Below are 18,869 nucleotides of genomic sequence, written 5' to 3' on the forward strand. Positions count from 1 at the left end.
AACAATTTTCTTACCTCTATTGAAGAGCTGCAGCTAGTATTTCTGCCTTTATACCTACCTAAGTCCTTTTAAGCTTAAGATCTAGAAATGAAAGAATAAGCAGAATGTCTTCTGCCTGTGAATTTGATGATCAGAGGTTGCAGCCATGAATAGTATTTGGGGAGAAGTATTAGCTATATAAAGCTGTTAGGTTGTTGATAAGAACTGTAACACTCCTATGAATAACTCCTATATACTTACCTTTTTCTCATGTTTTCCTTTTCTGAAAGGAAATTCTAAAAATAGGAAAATAACAGCCTCTGTTTTATAGCTAGAAATATTCCACTCATTTTCTTATTGCTTCCTTCCTTTTTCATGAGTAACACCATGGGATCCTAGAAAACTAATGCTGTCTTTTGTAGATGAAAATGATGTTGTTACCTCACCTTCTGCAGACCAAGCCATGGAAGGTTAGATTTACTGTAATGAATGCAGGTTTGCCTAGAATTATTCCCTCCTGTGTTTATCTGTTTCTAATGAGCAATCAAGCTCACAGATTCTACCACGTGGGTGCCAAGGGTCTGCCCAGTAGTAGAAATCCCTTTACAGACTGGCCTGTGAATTTGGCCTCAGCAGGACATAGAATAGGCAGCCACTTCCCTAATTATTCCCAAGGCCATCACCTCTGAGAACAGCAAAAGAGTCATCCCCATGACAGCTACTTGCCTTCACACCATTCCCCATGCCTTCTACGCTGAGAGGATTTGTATTTTCTCTACTGGTATCCAATTCATAAATGTTTCTGACCTAGAATACTGATACTATTATTAAAATAAGAGTGGCCAAATGATTTGTAGAGGCAGTAACTATCTGCATATGGCCCAATTCAGGGTGAGCTTCTTAGAGGGAATTACATTCCAAGCAGGTAGCAAGCTGTGCCATCCCTGCCTCCACAAAACTGAATGGCAATCCAATTATAGCATTTATCTAACCATTTTATACATTGTGGCCACATATCAGGATCAGGGAACCCTTAATTTCAGGGGAGTGGCATAGTCTCCTCAGCACTTGGCCTGCTCCAAATAAGAGCTTAGAACATAAATAAGGCAACGGTAGCTAATAAAATAAAAGCTCTATTCATTAAAAGCTAAGGTATTTACTGGCAAATGTGTTATGTCATAACAACATTACACCAGAGAATAAGGCAAGACAGTACAAATGGCAAAATCTCTTCTAAAGACACATAACTGGATTGCAAGCCCAAATAGCAAATATGCATTAAGGGCCAGGATAATTGGTCCATTATCTTCTCCTTTTAAAAACAAAAGTTTATTTGCCTTTTAAATGGAATAATAAAATTAAATTGGCACCCTGTGGTGTGTGCTGAATACATAATCAGAAATCTGAAGCAATAAAAACAAAAACGGGAAAAAAATCAAAAGTAGAAAAATCTAAAATTCTGAACAGCGTAGAAAAAAGCATAGGAAAGTAAAGTAGATCCCAATAACACCTCCTTAATGTGTAGCAGATCTCAGAACAGCCACTTCTGCTCTGAAAGCCCTGTGTCATCAACTGAATCCACAGTACCTGAAAGGCAGAGAATGCTTGGTTTTGGAGTATCCCTAGAGGAGGGGTGAGGTGGGGCAGGTTAGGGCCATAAAGTAGGTGACTGACTACTAAGGAGGAATTCACAGAACTTTGAAAGCAAAAGCAGTACTCATGGAAAAGAATGCTTCCGTGGCACTCAAAATGTCTTGTAAAGTATATTCCAAAGCTGCTCATGTTGAGATCTTCAGAGAAAAAGCACAACAAAAACCTCATAATACATAAGCATACATCAATCCAACCTCCAGAAAAGAAAGTTGGTGCCTGCTAACTGATGAACAGGAAGCATAGTAAATAAAAGCCCATCTTACTCCTGATTTCTAATTTCAATGGCCAGGCACATAAATATTTGTTTAAAGAGTGACAGCACGTTGATAACACTTTTCTGTATTAACTGTAAAGATGAAAGAGAAGGGAAATTGTGTTGTCATCCAATTATTTTTTTGCATCAAATATATTCACATAATCCACTCAGAGAAATTATTAATCATGTACACAAGAATTTTGACTTAGAAATCTTGGAATGCTTTATAGAAATTCATTATACCAAAAGATTCAGTAGTCAGATAAATACAGAAAAAGGTAGGGACACAATGAGTCCCAAAGAATACTTCCTTTAAAATGTCTTACAGTCAGAGATTCTTAGTGAAGGCACAGCTGTCTAGAAGTCATCTCTGCTACCAACCAGGATTACATCTAAGCCGCCCTGAACAAATTAAATCCATCTGTTTTCCAAAGAGAAAGTTTATTCAACTTTTCTAGAGGTCTCCTCTAGTTTTTCTCAGCTTCTTGCAGACAAAAAGACCTTTGCACAGCTAAGGGAATACATGTTCTGTTTCCTCTGCATTTTTCCCAGGCACTTGGTAAAGGACTGTGGACTTGGTGCACCCTCAAATGCCATTGCTGTCTAGCCAATACTTATGCTCAGTAGCACCCACCCCACTTTGGAGTTGAGACTCCTCTTAGGGACAGATTAAAACCAACATGGGAAGGAACATAGGCCAAAGTGGGACCCTCAAGAGTGAAGGGTAGGAAAATACAGTCTTAGAGTCACCAGGTCAGTAGCATTGCTTTGGGGAACCTAGGCCCCATGGATGAAGATGATGAACAGTAGGATCATGGATCCTACTTTGTCATGGATTCCATTTAAAAGACAAAAGAGGCAACTAGGCTCCAACTGTGCACAGAAACAAAAATCACAAGCAATGAAATGGAATAACATACTCATAATTAACTAATTGCTGGTACAGTTGGGTGCCTCTCCCAACTCCTGATACAGCATCTTCTATTTGATTTCTATAGCATTTAACCAAGTACAGCTATAATTATTATTTTTCCTATAATAATAGAGTTCCTACAGATCTTTATATTTTTACATATTTTACACTCATTATGGCTAATCCACAAAACATGTCTTTAGAGTATCTATATACTGTCCTTGCCAATATGCCATAGAGGAGATAGATCTCATAGAAAAGTAAAGTCTTTTCTTAAGGTCACAATTGAGTGAGCTCTGATTCAGGAAACAGAACTGAAGAATTCTGCTTTTCAGTCCCAATTTAAGTCATCAGCTCATGAAGTGCTTACAGTATAAACCAAATTACACTGAGTCTGACACAAGAGTAACAGACATGTATTCCTGGCTTTCCAAAAGTTTCTTGGCTATAGATTGAACTTCACATTCAGAATTGAGGCAAGCAGGCACAGCTCAAGCAAGGCATGATATGATTAAGGGGCTTCAGTCCAAGTGTGCTGATGGTCAGAGAAAGAATTGTTCTGTGGGAGATGAAGTAGTTGCTGAAAGCTCCGTGGAGGAGAGAGTTTCATCCAGGTTTTTAAAGGTGGGCAGGAATTGGAAAGGTAATGATATGTGAGAATGGCTTTACAGGACAGGGGCACAGCATGGGCACATATTCAGCAGTAGGAGTGAGAAAGAAGTATGTGAGAGATAGAAAAACCAACTAGACTGGGGCAGAAAGTTCCTTCTAGAGAATGTGGGAGATAATTTTGGTAGATTATTAGGCCTAATTATAAAGGGCTACGGGGTAGAAAACAGATACTCATTATTTATTGAGCACCTACTATGTACCAAGCTCTGTGAATGCTTTTCTAATGTGAATTCCAGGCTGAAGAATTTAGACTGTATCTTACAGGCAATAGGGAGCTCAAGTCCAGTCACTGGATTCCAATTCTAGAAGAGGACAAAGTGAGGCTCAATTACCTCACTCAGATGTCCTTGGCTAACCTCTGAGGACTTAGGTGAGTGTTTTCATGACTGTATATGCAGCTTCTCTAGGGCTAATGCCATCATTATCTGAAAATATGAAGGCTTTAATTTTGCATGGCATTGCACAAAGACAATTATAGGGGCCTAATACCTCTCCCTCTTGGAGCAAATGGACAACTCTGGTGTGGTCAGATATATTCATCAGCAGCGCATAAAAGTTACAAGTTAATACATGACTAAGCAGCTAAGTGCTACAGTGGGCTACTAATGCAGTCTACAGCTGAAACTGCATTCCACAAGTTATATGTGTTTACTTAATTTAATTCTAGATATTTCTAGCTATTTTTAATCAGATTCTTCCCCATTGAACAAGTTAGGCACTTTGGGAAACACAGTATTACTTTTAAGCCACTAAGTGAGCATCTGCAGGAAACACGGAAGACCGACACGCTGTTCTGTGTTGCTGCGGTAAGTTAAAGTAGAAATTCATTTGAATGATGTGTGCACCAATGGTTTATTTTCCCAGCTCTCAAATGGATTAAGTTCTAAAAGAAGATGTTTAATCTGTCCAAAATACAGGTCCTTTGGGTACCAGTGCTGCCCATAAAGACTAGGCTGGAGATGAAGGATTGTATAGCACTGAACCTAACCCCTTTGCATGCTCATGATTCCGTGGGAAGATGCATTCACAGTCCTAACTTGAAAGTTCAGTAACACATGTTCCCCAATCACTCTCCTCCAGCCCCCAGCCCCAGATGTCAATTCAATGGGACTCCAGCTGGTTGGAGGGTGAGTTCAGATGGAGACTCTGAAGATCTAGGGAGGAGGGATAGACTGGGTAAACAGAAGGAATAAGATATGACTTCTGCAGGAGGTAATAAGCACTGGGCACACAAATGTTGTAGACCAACCCAATGTCAGGATTGAGGTGGGCCATGGAGCTACAATGGTTCAAGGTGGTAAAGAATTACATTTTATTTCATGACCCACAACTCACATGCATATATTTAATAACTAAAAAAAGTTTCATGAAAGTTTACCCTTACTACACGTGATGCACTTTGGTATTTTTCTATTCTATTTCATTTATTTTTTAAATGCTAGGTTATGTCTCACTAAATTGATTTCATAACCCACTAATGGGTTATAACCTGCAATTTGCAGAACACTACTCTAGGGAAAGGGAGGGAGGATTAGTTTTCCTCTGTTCTTCCCTTTCTCCCTTGTCAACCATAGACTCTGCCTGGAACAAGTCAGAAGTGAGGGTGAAAAACAAGGACTGGAATAAGAGGGGTGAAGGTGGGTTCCAGGCAACACACAGGGAGAAAAGAAAGGGGTGGGGGGGTGAGGTTATGCTGTCACTGGGCCAGCTGGGATTTCCTGGTGGGAAGTCACTTGAAAGAGAACTTGAAAGCAGAATTCTACATCCCCAGCATCTGGCACAGTACTTTGTACTGTTTAATAAATGTTCAATAAATAAATATTTGCTGAATGACATACATAAGTTAGTAGCTGCTTGAACATGCATGTCTTATCAAAACACAGTCATTTCCTACCCTTGGCAAATAGCAATGTAGGCAGAGTCTGTCTTTAGCAATTTTACCCCTACCCTTTGTCTCTGCCCTAATAGCATCCAACACTGCCTTCAGATGGCAAAAGGCCCCCATTCTTAGGTGCCCCCAACTGGAAAAGCACTCTCTTAGGGACTAATGAAAAGACTCAGATATTTTCTGACTCCCACTAGTAGCCCTCAAAATTTACCTGATCTTTGTCCTGTTCCCTCAGTGCCTGGCTCTCAGAGTTAATCTGACAAACCAACTCATACTGAAGTAGTAATGAGTAATACTGACCTCATGTTCTCCTTCCAGGCCGTATTTATAATTTAACAGGGGGCTACACCACCCTAGCCAATAGAGGTAGGTATTTCAAACCTTATAGTAGTTAGTAGGGAAGACATCTGAAGGCAGGAAATCCTTCCAGTGACCCTCAAACCATACTATAATGCAGCTACCCAATCTGCCTACACATGGGTAGTTTCCATTAAACATTAAACAAATACCCTCCACAAATAAAGCATGAAACTTGCTAGTACAATACCTAGAACAGAGTGAGTACTGAATTAATGCTGGTTGAATAAGAATGTAAAACATTTGAGTTGGTAGGCTTAGGAGACTTTAATAGAAACGTCAAGACCAGTGCTGTCTACAATGGTGGAAGTGTTCTATGTCTGCAATGTCCAATATGATAGTCACTAGCCACATGTAGTAACTAAGGTCTTGAAATATGATCAGTGTGACTGATAAACTGAATTTTTAATTGTGTTTAAGTTCAATTAATTTAAATTTAAATAGCACATGTGGCTAATGGTTACCACATTGGACAACACAGATCTAGACAGTCTAGACTTAGAAAACACATTTTGGGTGAGCGCCTGTCTCTCATTGGTACCGTTGTTAAAATGTTGTCTTTTTTCAAAATTATCCCTAAGACCTGGAATGCCTCTATTCCAAGGTTTCTCCTCCTCCTCCTCATCCTCCTCATCCTCCCCTTCTTCTTCTTCTTCTTCTTTTGGAAAAAGGAATGTGAGGTGTTTTTATGTAAGCCAGCTTTAGAGGGCTTTTTCTCATACCTGAGAAAAGGAGTACCTGTTATTTCCGGTCAAGATACAATGGGATGCTGCAAGCCGCTGAGGTTTGCTGACTATGAGCCTTGCACTTGACAGGATGAACACCTCTGACTGGACTTCCTTGGCACAAAGTTCTGCCCAACCCAGAACTTCCTCCCAAACCCAGAGCTGGGAATTACTTTCAAAGAATACAACCAGTGGAAGTCAAGTTAGAAGAAATGCCTTAAATTTAAACTTGCCTTTTGGCTTAGAGGGAAAACAAGTTTTTTGCTCTTGGGGATGTTGGGACATATCTGAAGGAATTAAGGTTTCATATATTTTTTTTTTTTTTTTTTTTTCAAAATTAAAAGTTTTATCATCTATATCAAGAATTACATATTTGGGGCCAAAGGTTGGCACTGGTAACAGCATTCCAAAATTACCATTTAAAATTCAAAATGAAAATCTGCAAAGTCTTTTTAAAAGTATTCCCTTTTTTTACATTATATCATCATAGGTAACGTCTATTACTGTAATATTGTACTGAGCAAGCACTACTGTGTCATGAGGGAAAATACTCTGCTCAGAGATTGTAATGTCATATTGGAAGACCACATACTCTTCCTATACATAGTACATAATAAAACAGGGTACACTTTGTATGGCAGTAACATGCAATGATTTGGTTGTAGAAACATGTTAATGCAGTTTCAGCTACATCAGAATTGTGTAGGTGTTTATAGTTTAGGATTCATAAACTGAACAAGAGCAATTATTTAATACACAGTAAAGACCACTAAATGCATAACATACAGTAATATTAGGTATTAACATGGAATTTATAAAACAAATTTAAAAAAAACAGGACTGACCTATAAAACCTAAGTGTAAGGATGGATTTTATTTAAAAAAAAGCCTTTTGAGGACTACAAATTACAAAGTAAAAGCAGATCACTATGTAGAAACTTAGTGAATAACATTTTGCCTGTACACGAAAACTTTATCAAAGTTATTCATTTAACAAATTCACCCCATTTACAATGTTATCAATTATAATGCTTTTTTCATATGGTCACTTTATCTTTATTTCAAATTATATTACACATTATTCCCTCAAGATGAATTTTTAATTTTAAAGACTAAATTCTTGGCTCAAAAGGATGGCACCTTAGAAAGGGGTAATTTCCACTCAGTCTTTGGTGGCATTATTCCAGGCTAGTTTCTTTCACCAATCAGAACCCCTTCAAAATGTTCACTTTTAACATGAAGTCTTTCCATCAAAAATGTGGCCACATTTAATGACTACGTACACAGATGGGTAGCAGCAAGAGAACAAAGATGAAAATTAAAGGCAGCCATTAAAATAAATGGATCAATGATATAGATGCAATGTTTGGCTCATGGCAATTAAAAAACGGCAACTAGGGAATGTTAATAGCCTGATGCTCAAATCATTATGGAATATGTTAGGAGAATGAAGCCAGTCCAGTATGACCAAGTGGGAATGTATCATTATCACTGCACTTCATTCTTCATAACAAATACTCTATGTCACTAAGAAATGTGAGTTATACTTCATCTCACTTAGAACAGTTTTTACTGGGTTTAGTACTTCAGTCATTTCCTTTACTTGCATTCCTTTTTGAATCCTTTCCTATCAATCCTATTAAGTCTATTATGAGCATAAATACTTTGAATGACAAGACATTTCTTTAAGGTATATTTGAAAATGGCTGTCTGAATAGAAGCACCATGTTTTGAATGGAGCTATATCAACTGAATGCAAAAGTTTCTCTGGTAAAAAGCTCAACTTTCTTCCTCCCATCATCTCTGCTATATATGATTTCTCAAAGACCTCACTTTCAAGTTTATTCTTCCTGGTTTCACTAAGAATGAAAACCAGAGAGCAAACAACTGAGCTTAAAATGCAAGAAAATATGTTAACACGCAGCAATGGTCTGAATACTCAAGATTCAAGTGAATGAATTCAATTATTATGTATGAGATTTTCATTGATGATAGGGCTCTGGGCATAAAATATGCCACTTCTTCATTTCATATCAAATTATCACACAATTGCTTTTTGAGACTTTGGATACTTTTACAGTTTAATTTGCAAACAGAATTTTTATAACAAATTGTTTTTAACCAAATCATATCTTGAAAACTGTTTATATAGAAAACCCAGGGAATAAAGTAAACTGTTCACTGTGGAAGGCCTTAAATTACATTATTACAGTAGAAAATACAGGAGGTAGAAGATAACTGAAAAGATAAATGCAACATCAGATTCAAATCTATAGCTCCTGTAGCTACTTAAAACATGGTTGTAGAAACTAAACCCAACATTTTCAGTAACCACAGAAACAGTTAAAATAAAATTTGCCATGAAAGCCCTTATATCATGCTTGATATAGGGAGGTAGGAAGATGTAAGAACCAGGACACATGAGACATGACACTTTATCTACAACTCCTGTTTGCTTTACTGAGGGTGTAGTTTCAAAATTCAGTCACCTTCTTCAGCTTCAGACTCAGATTCTTCTTCAGCATTTTTGAGCCACTCTACAAACTTTTTCATTTGCTCAAGGAAGACACTTTTCCCTTTTGCAACATGTGCATCTTTATACCACTTCAGAATGGGCTCTTCACTCAGGACTTCAGCTTTATAAAAAAGCACCACTATTTTCTGGAAGGCTTTCATGAAATGAATGTTGTCATAACAATACTCCTGAATCTTCAGCAACAGAGTCAGCTCAGACTGACCTTGAGTAGTAAAGGCAGCAAGTAGAGGGCTGTATTGCTTCAAGTGCTTGATGGCTTGCTCTGCTACAAGCTCCTCTTTTTTGTTCCATTCCACAGTGCTCATTACACTTGACCAGACTATTCCAATGACAACTGGTTCTGGTATGTTGTTTTTTTTCATCTCCTCCTTGACATACAAAATGATATCCTTAAATGGATCCCCACGTGACATCTGTTCTTGAAGTTCTTTCTGGAGCTCTTTTCGAGCTCCTATGGTTTGCTGATTCCGAACATACTCGGAAAGCTCTTTCAAGCCTGCCTCAGTAAAATACTTTGTGAAGTGTTCAACGCTTTGTTTATTGGCAGGAAAAAGTTCCATTAGTCTGTTATCCATGCTGACTTTCCGAAGACTTGCAGCTACTGCATTGATATCTTTTTCATTTATCCACGATTTAAAGAGCTTTACAGCAAAAGCTGCTGAAACCCCTTCTTTAACCAAATTCTCATTATAAAGGCTATTGAGGATGGATGCATTAAGTGTCCCGTTAGCCAGAAGAACACCAGTCAACATAGCCAGCTTGTTCCTTTCCGACTCTGAAAAACCTTTTAAGAACAGCAGCAGCTTTTTAACTTCATCTTCAAAACCTTTCTCCAAGTATTTGTAGCGCCTGATTAACTTGTTAAAAACCTGAGCAAATGCTTGCATGGTCTCTAGGTCTTCTTGTGCTGCGAACACACAGACATCTGTACGCATCATGTCATCTGCCAGTGTACCACCTGGGGCCAGCATTCCACCAGCCACCAGAATGTCAAAGAGTGTTTCTGCATATCGGCGATAATCAAGTTTTGCTCCAGAAGCATCAAGAAACTTTGCTACTGCTTCCAAATCAGTACCAGTTTCAGTTAAGCCTTGAATAATACAGTCCTGAAACTGAGTAGGGTCAAACCTCTCTTTTTCATCTCTTTTCCTAGTTTTGAAACGCTGGCCTGATAGCGTTGGCTTTTGCTGCTTTTGATTATTCATAAAAGACACCCGAATTTAAGGCGAAGAGGAAAGAGCCAGAAATCTCCGATGTGGCGGCAACTGCGGCGGCGTCTCTTCTGCTTTCATAGATTTTTAATGCAACAATAAGGTGAACCATTTTGTATAAACACCATTCCTGGGTATTGTGAAGATGTCTTTTCCAAAATTGCTTCCCATCAGGATTACACTTGGGAAATTGTGTAAGAATATTTACGATTTCTTTAAACTTTACTTTCAGGCAAGATGTTGGGGCCACTGACCCCAGGAGCTGTAAAATGGGAAGGCCATTTGCTACCTATCAACAAAGGGCAATTAATTCACTTTTCCATCTTAAATGATGACACACTGCTTGAGTCAGAGTTAGAAAGGAGTAGTTTCCCAATTCTTCTGATGGCTCAGTTTTTACTAGAGGGCATTTCTCTCTGATTATCTCTCTCTTCTCTCAGCATCCTCTTCTTATTTCATTTCCTTATCATAAAATTGAATGATAAATAGTAGATATATGGTTAGAAGTAATGAGGCCAGGAGAGAAGAAAATTATTCCAGTTAATTTTTTCTGAGACTCGGGCCTGTTAAGGTATCTGAAGAAGCAAAGTCAATGTTAAGAATAATCCATATTGCATGAACTGTGAGTATATTAAAGGTATATTTGGAGCAGACTGAAAAACTTTAGCCAAAGAGTATTTATTACCTAATAGTTGTCATCCTGGAAAGTGTAGTGGTTAAGAATGAAGTAACCTGACAAATGATTCTGTCCTTGATCTTGTTCTCTTCAGCCTTTTTCAATAACTTGGATAATGCTAACCAAAACAGGCTGATCAGATTTATAGATGACATTTAACTGGGAACAACACTAATAAACTTGTTAATTGAACCAAGATTAAAAATGATGCAGGAGGATGGGTCAAAACCATAAGGGCATTTCAAAAGGGTAAAATTCTATATTTAGATTAAAAAAAAATCAACAGCACATATCCAATGTTGGGGGAAACCTGGCTTGTTAGAAGTTCCTGAACAAGTTACATGAGATACAAATTCAAGATAAGAAATTCAGTAGGAGCATAGAATGGACTGTTTTTTAACAAAAAGCCAGGGCCATCCTAGGCAGCAATGATAGATGTTTTTTTTTTTTTTTTATCTAGTCCAAGGAGGGGAAGATGGAATCAGTTCATTAGTTCACTGTCCTCTGGATGGGTTTGACCAAACGTATAGTGTGGTTCTCAATCCTAGACACCAAATTCATAGACTGACATTTGACAGACTGGAACATATCCAGAGGGACATGGCCAGGGTGGTGAAGGGACTGGAAATAATATCATTTCTATAAAGAACAGCTGGTGCTTGGGGTGAATAGCCTGAAGAAGAAAAGGCACAGGCAGATGGGATGCATATCTTCAGATGTTTGAAGACCTGCCAGAGAGAAGAGGGAGCAGAAATTTTCTGTGAACTTTGGGCAAAAAAAAGAGAAGGATATACAGGTGGTTAAGGTGAATTGTACACTTAAAAATGGTTAATTTTATATTCTGTGAATTTCATCTCAATTAAAAGAAAAAAGTTATAGGGAAGCAGATTTATTTTCAATATAATAAAGAAATTTCTAATAAAGAGAGCCATCCAAAAGCAGAACCCACTGCTTTTTTCAATGCAATTTTATTGAGATATAATCACATAACATACAATCATTCAAAGTGTACAATCAGTTGTTCACAGTGTTGTCATATAGTTGTGCTTCATCAACACAATCAAACTTTGAACATTTTCATTATTCCAAAAAATAAAATAAAAATTAAAATAAAAAACATCCAAAACATCTCATTCCCCTCCTCCCCCCATTGTTCGTTTACTTTTTAAAATACCATTTAATTAAGATATATTCACACACCCTACAGTCATCCACAGTGTACAATCAGTTATTCACAGCACCATCATACAGTTGTGCATTCATCACCAGAATCAATTTTTGAATCTTTTTCTTACCCAAAAATAAAAATAAAAGCAAAAAGAACCCCTAACTCTTTCCATCCCCTCCATCCCACCCTAGTCTTCATCTAATTTTTGTCCCCATTTTTCCAGTCATCTGTGCATTCACTGGATAAAGGGAGTGTGAGCCACAGGGTTTTCATAGTCACACAGTGACACTCTGCAACCTTCATGGTTATACAATCGTCTTCAAGAATCAAGGTCACTGGGTTGCAGCTCAACAGCCCCAGGTATTTCCCTCTAGCCATTCCAACACACCAAAGACTAAAAGGTGATATTTGTATAGTGCATAATACCCTCCAGAGTGACCCCTCGACTCCATTAGAAATCTTTCAGCCACTGGAACCTTATTTTGTTTCATCTCTCCTCCCCACTCTGATCAAGAAGATCCTCTCAATCCCTTAGTGCTGGGTCCAGGCTCATCCCTGGGAGTCATGTCCCACATTGCCAGGGGGATTCACACCTCTGGGAGTCACATCCCACGTAGGGGGGAAGGCAGTGGGTTCACCTGCCAAGTGGGCTTAGAGAGAGAGGGGGCCATTTCTGAGCAGCAACTAATAAACTTGTTAATTGAACCAAGGCACAATCATAAGTGGGCTTAGCCTCTCCCTTGCAGCAAATAGCCTCAAGGGGGAAGGCCCCCAGATTGAGGGCTCGGTCCACTAAATTAGCAGTCCTCAATGTTTGCGGGAAAATCAGCAATAGCCCAGGTGGGGAAGTCCAACACTTCCACATTTCTCCCCAGCTCCTTGGGGGCCCCACAAATACACTTATACTCTCTGCCCATATCACTCTAGGATATGTCAGGATTTCACCCCAGCCTGTACAAACTCACCAAATCCCACTTCGCGCCCAAAGCTCCATGTACCTATGGTGTTCAAACAAACTGATTTTACAAGTTAAATTATCTAGTGTGCTATAGAAAATATAGATCCTGACCAGATAAACATCTCCTCCCTTGGTGTCACACATAAGTTGTAGTTTTAAAACCCAGTCAGTATCATCCTTTACCCTTGGCCCTGATTTGCCTTAGTCCTAATCAGATCCTCTTCGTTCATATCTCTAATTAAAGTCTGAATTCTTTTTCAGCTCTTTCAACAGTTGCAATATGGGTTAATACTGACATTCATATCTGCCAGGTTCTAGCTTTGAGTCTCATGTGTCACACAATTACCCAAAGTTCCAGAGACTGACCAGGTTATACACAAGTTGCTTGGCATCTCAGGATTTAGAGATAACCGCTACAACTCAGGAATAAATGTGACTGCTGTAAGAGCTTATAATCTAGGAACCATTACAATAAACATTTCCCTGATAAGCTGTGCTCTAAGATTCAGTTCTCAGAGTTCACACATTATAATTAGTCCATATTAGTGAGGCATTATAATGCTTGTCCTCTTGTTTCTAGCATGCTTCACTCAAAATGCTGTACTCAAGATCCGTTCACCTAGTTGCATGTCTCACAGCTTCATTCCTTCTTGTAGCTGCTCAATTTTCTATAGTATGCATACACTACAGTTCACCATTCTATTCATCAGTCAATGTACTTTTAGGCCACCTCCATCTATTGCAAATAGTGAATACTGCTGCCATATATACTGGTGCGTAAATGTCCATTCGTGCCCCTGCTCTCCGATCTTCCAAGTATATACCCCATACTGAGGTTTCAGGATCTTGAAACCCCCACATACCTAGTTTCTTGTGGGACTACCGTACTGTCCTCCAGATAGGCTACACCATTCTACTTGCCCACCAACAGTGAATACATACATCTCTCTCTCCAAGTTCTTTCCAGCACTTGTGTCCCTCTGTTTATTTTTACCCCTGTAATTTTATAGGGGTATATTCAAATACCATACAATCATCCACAGTGTACAATCGTTTACAGTATTATCATATGGTTGCACATTTGTCTCCACAATTAGCACTTATACATGTTCATTACTTAAAAAAAAGAAATGAAATAAAATAATAAAAAGGATAAAAGGAAAAGTAAAAATGAAATACAGCAATAAGGTCAGTCAACAACACCACTACCAAGAATCCCGTATCCCTCCCCTACACCCCTCCCTCCCAGACATTCAGCTTTCGTATATTGCCCTTGTCACATTTAATGGGAGCATACTACATTATTGTTAATCACAGACTCCAGTTGCATTGGTTATATGCTTTCCCCCAATACATTCACCTTTTCAACCTCCTGCAAGGTTGCCATTCATCTGTTCTCCCCCATGTAAAAACATTTTTACATTTGTGTATTTAGTCCCCTCTAGGTTTCACCAAGCTACACAGTCCCAGTCTCTATTGTCCCTCCTTCCCTCTGGTATCACACATGCCCCAAGCCCTCCTCCCTCAATCCCACTCACAGATATCCTTTTTCAGTGCAACTACAATACTGTGCTACCATCACAGCACTGCACTCTCCATTTCTGGATCTATACAGTCAATCCTGTTGAGCATTCTATAATCCTTAGCATGAAGTGCTTGATCTCTAACCACTTTCTATCTCCTGATAACCTGTGTTCTCAGTTTTAACTCTCAAAGTTTGTTCATTAATGTTAGTTCATATTAGTGAGACCATACAAAACTTGTCCTTTTGTTTTTGGCTAACTTCACTTAACATAACGTCCTCAAGGTTCATCCACATTATTATATGTTTTGTGACTTTGTTCTGTCTTACAGCTGTGTAATAGTCCATTGTGTGTATATACCAAATTTTGTCTATCCACTCATCCACTGATAGACATCTGGGCTGTTTCCATCTCTTGGCAATTGTGAATAATGCCACTATAAACATCAGTTTACAAATGCCCGTTCATATCTTAGCTCTCAGTTCCTCTGGGTGTATACCCAGTAATTGAATTACTGGATCATACAGCAATTGTATAGTTAGCTTCCTGAGGAACCATCACACTGTCTTCCAGAGTGGCTGCACCATTCTACATTCCCACTAACAGTGGATAAGTGTGCCTCTTTCCCCACAACCTCTACACAACTTGTAATTTTCTGCTTTTTTTTTTTTTTTTGGATAATGGCCATTCTGGTAGGTGTGAGATGATATCTCATTGTGGTATTGATTTGTCTTTCCCTGATAGCCAGTGAAATTGAACATCTTTTCATATGTTTTTGAGCCATTTGTATTTCCTCTTCAGAAAAATGTCTATCTATGTCTTTTGCCCATTGTTTAATTGGGTTGTTTTTCTTTCTCTTGTTGAATTGTAGGATTTCTTTATATATTCTGGATATTAAACCCTTATCTGATATGTGGTTTCCAAATATTGTCTCCCATTGCATAGGCTGCATTTTTACTTTTCTGACAATGTCCTTTGATGTAGAAAAGTGTTTAATATTGAGGAGATCCCATTTGTCTATTTCTTCTTTGATTGCTCATGCTTTGGATGTAAGGTCTAGGAAGCCACCTCCTGTCACTAGATCCTTAAGGTATTTCCCTACATTTTCATCTAAAAGTTGTATGATCTTAGCTCTAATGTTTAGATCCTTAACTCATTTGAGTTAACTTTTGTATAAGGTGTCAGAGAGGAGTCCTCTTTCATTCTTTTGGATATGGATATCCAGTTCTCCAAACATCATGTATTGAAGAGGCTGCTCTGTCCCAGTTGTTTTGGCTTGACTGCCTTATGAAAGATCAAATGTCCATAGATGAGAGGATCTATTTCTGAACACTCAATTTGATTCAATTGGTCGGTATATCTATCTTTATGCCAGTACCGTGCTGTTTTGACCAGCTTTGCTTTGTAGTATGCTTCAAAGTCAGGTAGTGAGAGACCTCCCACTTCCTTCCTCTTTCTCAAGACATTTTTGGCTGTTTGAGGCACCTTGTCCTCCCAAATAAATTTGGTTACTGGTTTTTCTATTTCTGCAAAGTAAGTTGATGGGATTTTAATTGGTATTGCATTGAATCTATAAATCAGTTTACATAGAATTGACATCTTAACTGTGTTTAATCTTCCTATCCATGAGCATGGATTGTTCTTCCATTTTTTTAGGTCCTGTTTGATTTCTTTTAGCAGTTTCTTATAGTTGTCTCTGTATAGGTCTTTTGTGGCCTTGGTTACGTTTATTCCTAAATACTTGATTCTTTTGGTTGCTATTGTAAATGGAATTTTTTTCTTGATTTCCTCCTCCTGTTGCAAATTACTTGTGTATAGGAAAACTACTGATTTTTGCATGTTGATCTTGTAGCCTGGCACTTTGCTGTATTCATCGATTAGCTCTAGTAACTTTGCTGTAGATTATTTTGGATTTTCTGCAAAGAGAGTCATGTAGTCTACAAACAGTGAAAGTTTTACTTCTTCTCCAATTTGGATGCCTTTTATTTCTTTTTCTTGCCTAATTGCTCTAGGTAGAACTTCCATGACAATGTTGAATAGCAATGGTAACAGTGGGCATCCCTGTCTTGTTCCTGATCTTAGAGGGAAAGCTTTCAGTCTTTCTCCATTGAGTATGATGTTAGATGTGGGTTTTTCATATATTGCCTTTATCATATTGAGAAAATTCTGTTCTATTCCTATCCTTCGAAGTGTTTTCATGAAGAAAGGATGTTGAGTTTCTTCAAATGCCTTTGCTGCATTGATCGAGATCATGTGGTTCTTCTGTTTCAATTTATTGATGCGGTGTTTTACATTGATTTTCTTTTGTTGAACCATCCTTGCATACCTGGAATAAATCCCACTTGATCATGGTGTATCATTCTTTTAATGTGCTGCTGGATTCAATTTGTGAGTATTTTGTTGAGGATTTTTGCATCTATATTCATTGAAGAGATTGGTCTATTTTCTTTATTTGCAGTATGTTTCTCTTACTTTGGTATTAGGGTGACGTTGGCTTCATAGAATGAGTTAGGTAGCTTCCCTTCCTCTTTAATTTTTTTGAAGAATTTGAACAGGATTGTTACTAATTCTTTCTTGAATGTTTGGTAGAATTCACATGTGAAGCCATGTTGTCCTGGGCTTTTCTTCTTTGGGAGCTTTTAATGACTGATTCAATCTCTACTTGTGACTGGTTTGTTGAGGTCATCTATTTCTTCTTTAGTCAATGTTGGTTGTTCATGCTTTTCTAGGAAGTTGTCCATTTCATCTAGGTTGTCTAATTTATTAGTGTATAGTTGCTCATAGTATCCTCTCATTATCTCCTTTATTTCTGTGGGGTCAGTAGTTGTGTCCCCATTTACACTTCTGATTGTGTTTATTTTATTTGCATCCAATCTCTCTCTCTCTCTCTCTCTCTCTCTCTCTCTCTCTCTCTCTCTCTCTCTCTCTCTCTCTCTTTTAGATCAGCTAAGGATCCATCAATTTGATTTATTTTCGCAAAGAACCAACTTCTGGTTTTGTTGAGTCTCTCTACTGTTTTCCTGTTTTCAATTTCATTAATTTCTGCTCTAACCTTTATTATTTCTTTCCTTCTGTTTGCTTTGGGGTTAGTTTGCTGTTCTTTTTCTAGTTCCTCCAGGTAAGCAGTTAATTCCTCAATTTTTTCTCTTTTGTCTCTTTTAATATAGGCATTTAGGGCAATAAATTTTCCTCTCAGCACCGCCTTTGCTGCATCCCACAAGTTTTGATATGTTGTGCTTTCATTGTCATTTGCCTTGAAGTATTTACTAATTTCTCTTGTAATTTCTTCCTTTACCCACTGGTTGTCCACAAGCATGTTATTTAGCCTCCATATATTTGTGAATTTTCCAACCTTCTGCCTGTTATTGATTTCCAACTTCATTCTATTATGGTCTGAGAAGGGGTTTTGTATAATATCAATTCTTTTAAATTTGTTGAGACTTACTTGCTTTATGGAACAACATGTGGTCTATCCTAGAGAATGATCCATGAGCACTTGAGAAGAATGTGTATCCTGTTGTTGTGAGATGTAGTGTTCTATAAATGCCTGTCAAGTCTAGATCATTTATTGTACAATTCAACATTTCTGTTTCCTTATTGATCCTCTGTCTAGATGATCTATCCACTGGTAAGAGCAGTGTATTGAAGTCTCCAACTATTATTGTAGAAGTATCTAATTCTCCATTCAGTGTTGACAGTGTTTGCTGCATGTAGTTCAGGGCAGTCTGACTCAGTGCATAAATATATATGATTGTTATGTTTTCTTGATGAATAGTCCCTATTATTAATAGATAGTGTTCATCTTTGTCTCTGTTAATTGTTTTACATTTGAAGTCTAATTTGTCCAATATTAATATAGCTACTCCCACATTTTCTGGTTGTTGTTTGCATGATATATCTTTTTCCAACCTATCACTTTCAGCCTACTTTTGTCCTTATGTCTGAAGTGAGTTTCTTGTAGAAAGGATATAGATGAGTCTTGTTTTTTAATCCATTCTGCCAGTCTATGCTTTTTATTGGGGAATTTAATCCATTAACATTTAGTGTTATTACTGTAAATGCAATACTTTCTTCTAAAATTTTGTCTGTTGGATTTTATAGGTCATATCTTATTTTTTTCTCTCTTTCTCCTTTTACCCTTCATGATAGTCTTAATTTCTACACTCTTCCCCAAACCTCCCTCTCCTGTATTTTTATATCAGCCTTCGGCACTCCCTTTAGTATTTCTTGAAGTTCAGGTCTCTTATTCACAAACTCTCTCAGCATCTGTCTTTTTGAAAATATTTTGATCTCTTCCTCATTTTTGAAAGACAGTTTTGCTGGGTATAGAATTCTTGGTTTGCAGTTTTTCTCT

General features: G+C 37.9%; 2 protein-coding genes across 3 annotated transcripts in view; one reads left to right on the plus strand and one right to left on the minus strand.

The window, feature by feature from the left end:
- LOC119522392 (glutamate receptor 3) overlaps positions 1–18,869 on the plus strand; it is a 348,722-nt gene that overhangs the window by 58,934 nt on the left and 270,919 nt on the right. The gene's annotated exons all lie outside the window — the stretch shown is intronic.
- On the minus strand, positions 7,299–10,258 carry LOC119522951 (basic leucine zipper and W2 domain-containing protein 1). 2 transcript variants are annotated; one of them, XM_037821693.1, is made up of 2 exons: positions 9,938–10,021; positions 7,299–9,848 (listed from the first exon to the last, which is right to left on the minus strand). In XM_037821693.1, the coding sequence occupies exons 1-2, from the start codon at positions 10,019–10,021 to the stop codon at positions 8,925–8,927; spliced, it is 1,008 nt and encodes a 335-aa protein (XP_037677621.1). In that variant the 3' UTR covers positions 7,299–8,924. The 2 variants fall into 2 exon arrangements, with proteins under 2 accessions (XP_037677621.1, XP_037677620.1); XM_037821692.1 differs by having other exon boundaries at positions 7,299–10,258.

This window comes from Choloepus didactylus, chromosome X (genome assembly GCF_015220235.1).
Source record: "Choloepus didactylus isolate mChoDid1 chromosome X, mChoDid1.pri, whole genome shotgun sequence".
NCBI classification, from domain to species: Eukaryota; Metazoa; Chordata; class Mammalia; order Pilosa; family Megalonychidae; genus Choloepus; species Choloepus didactylus.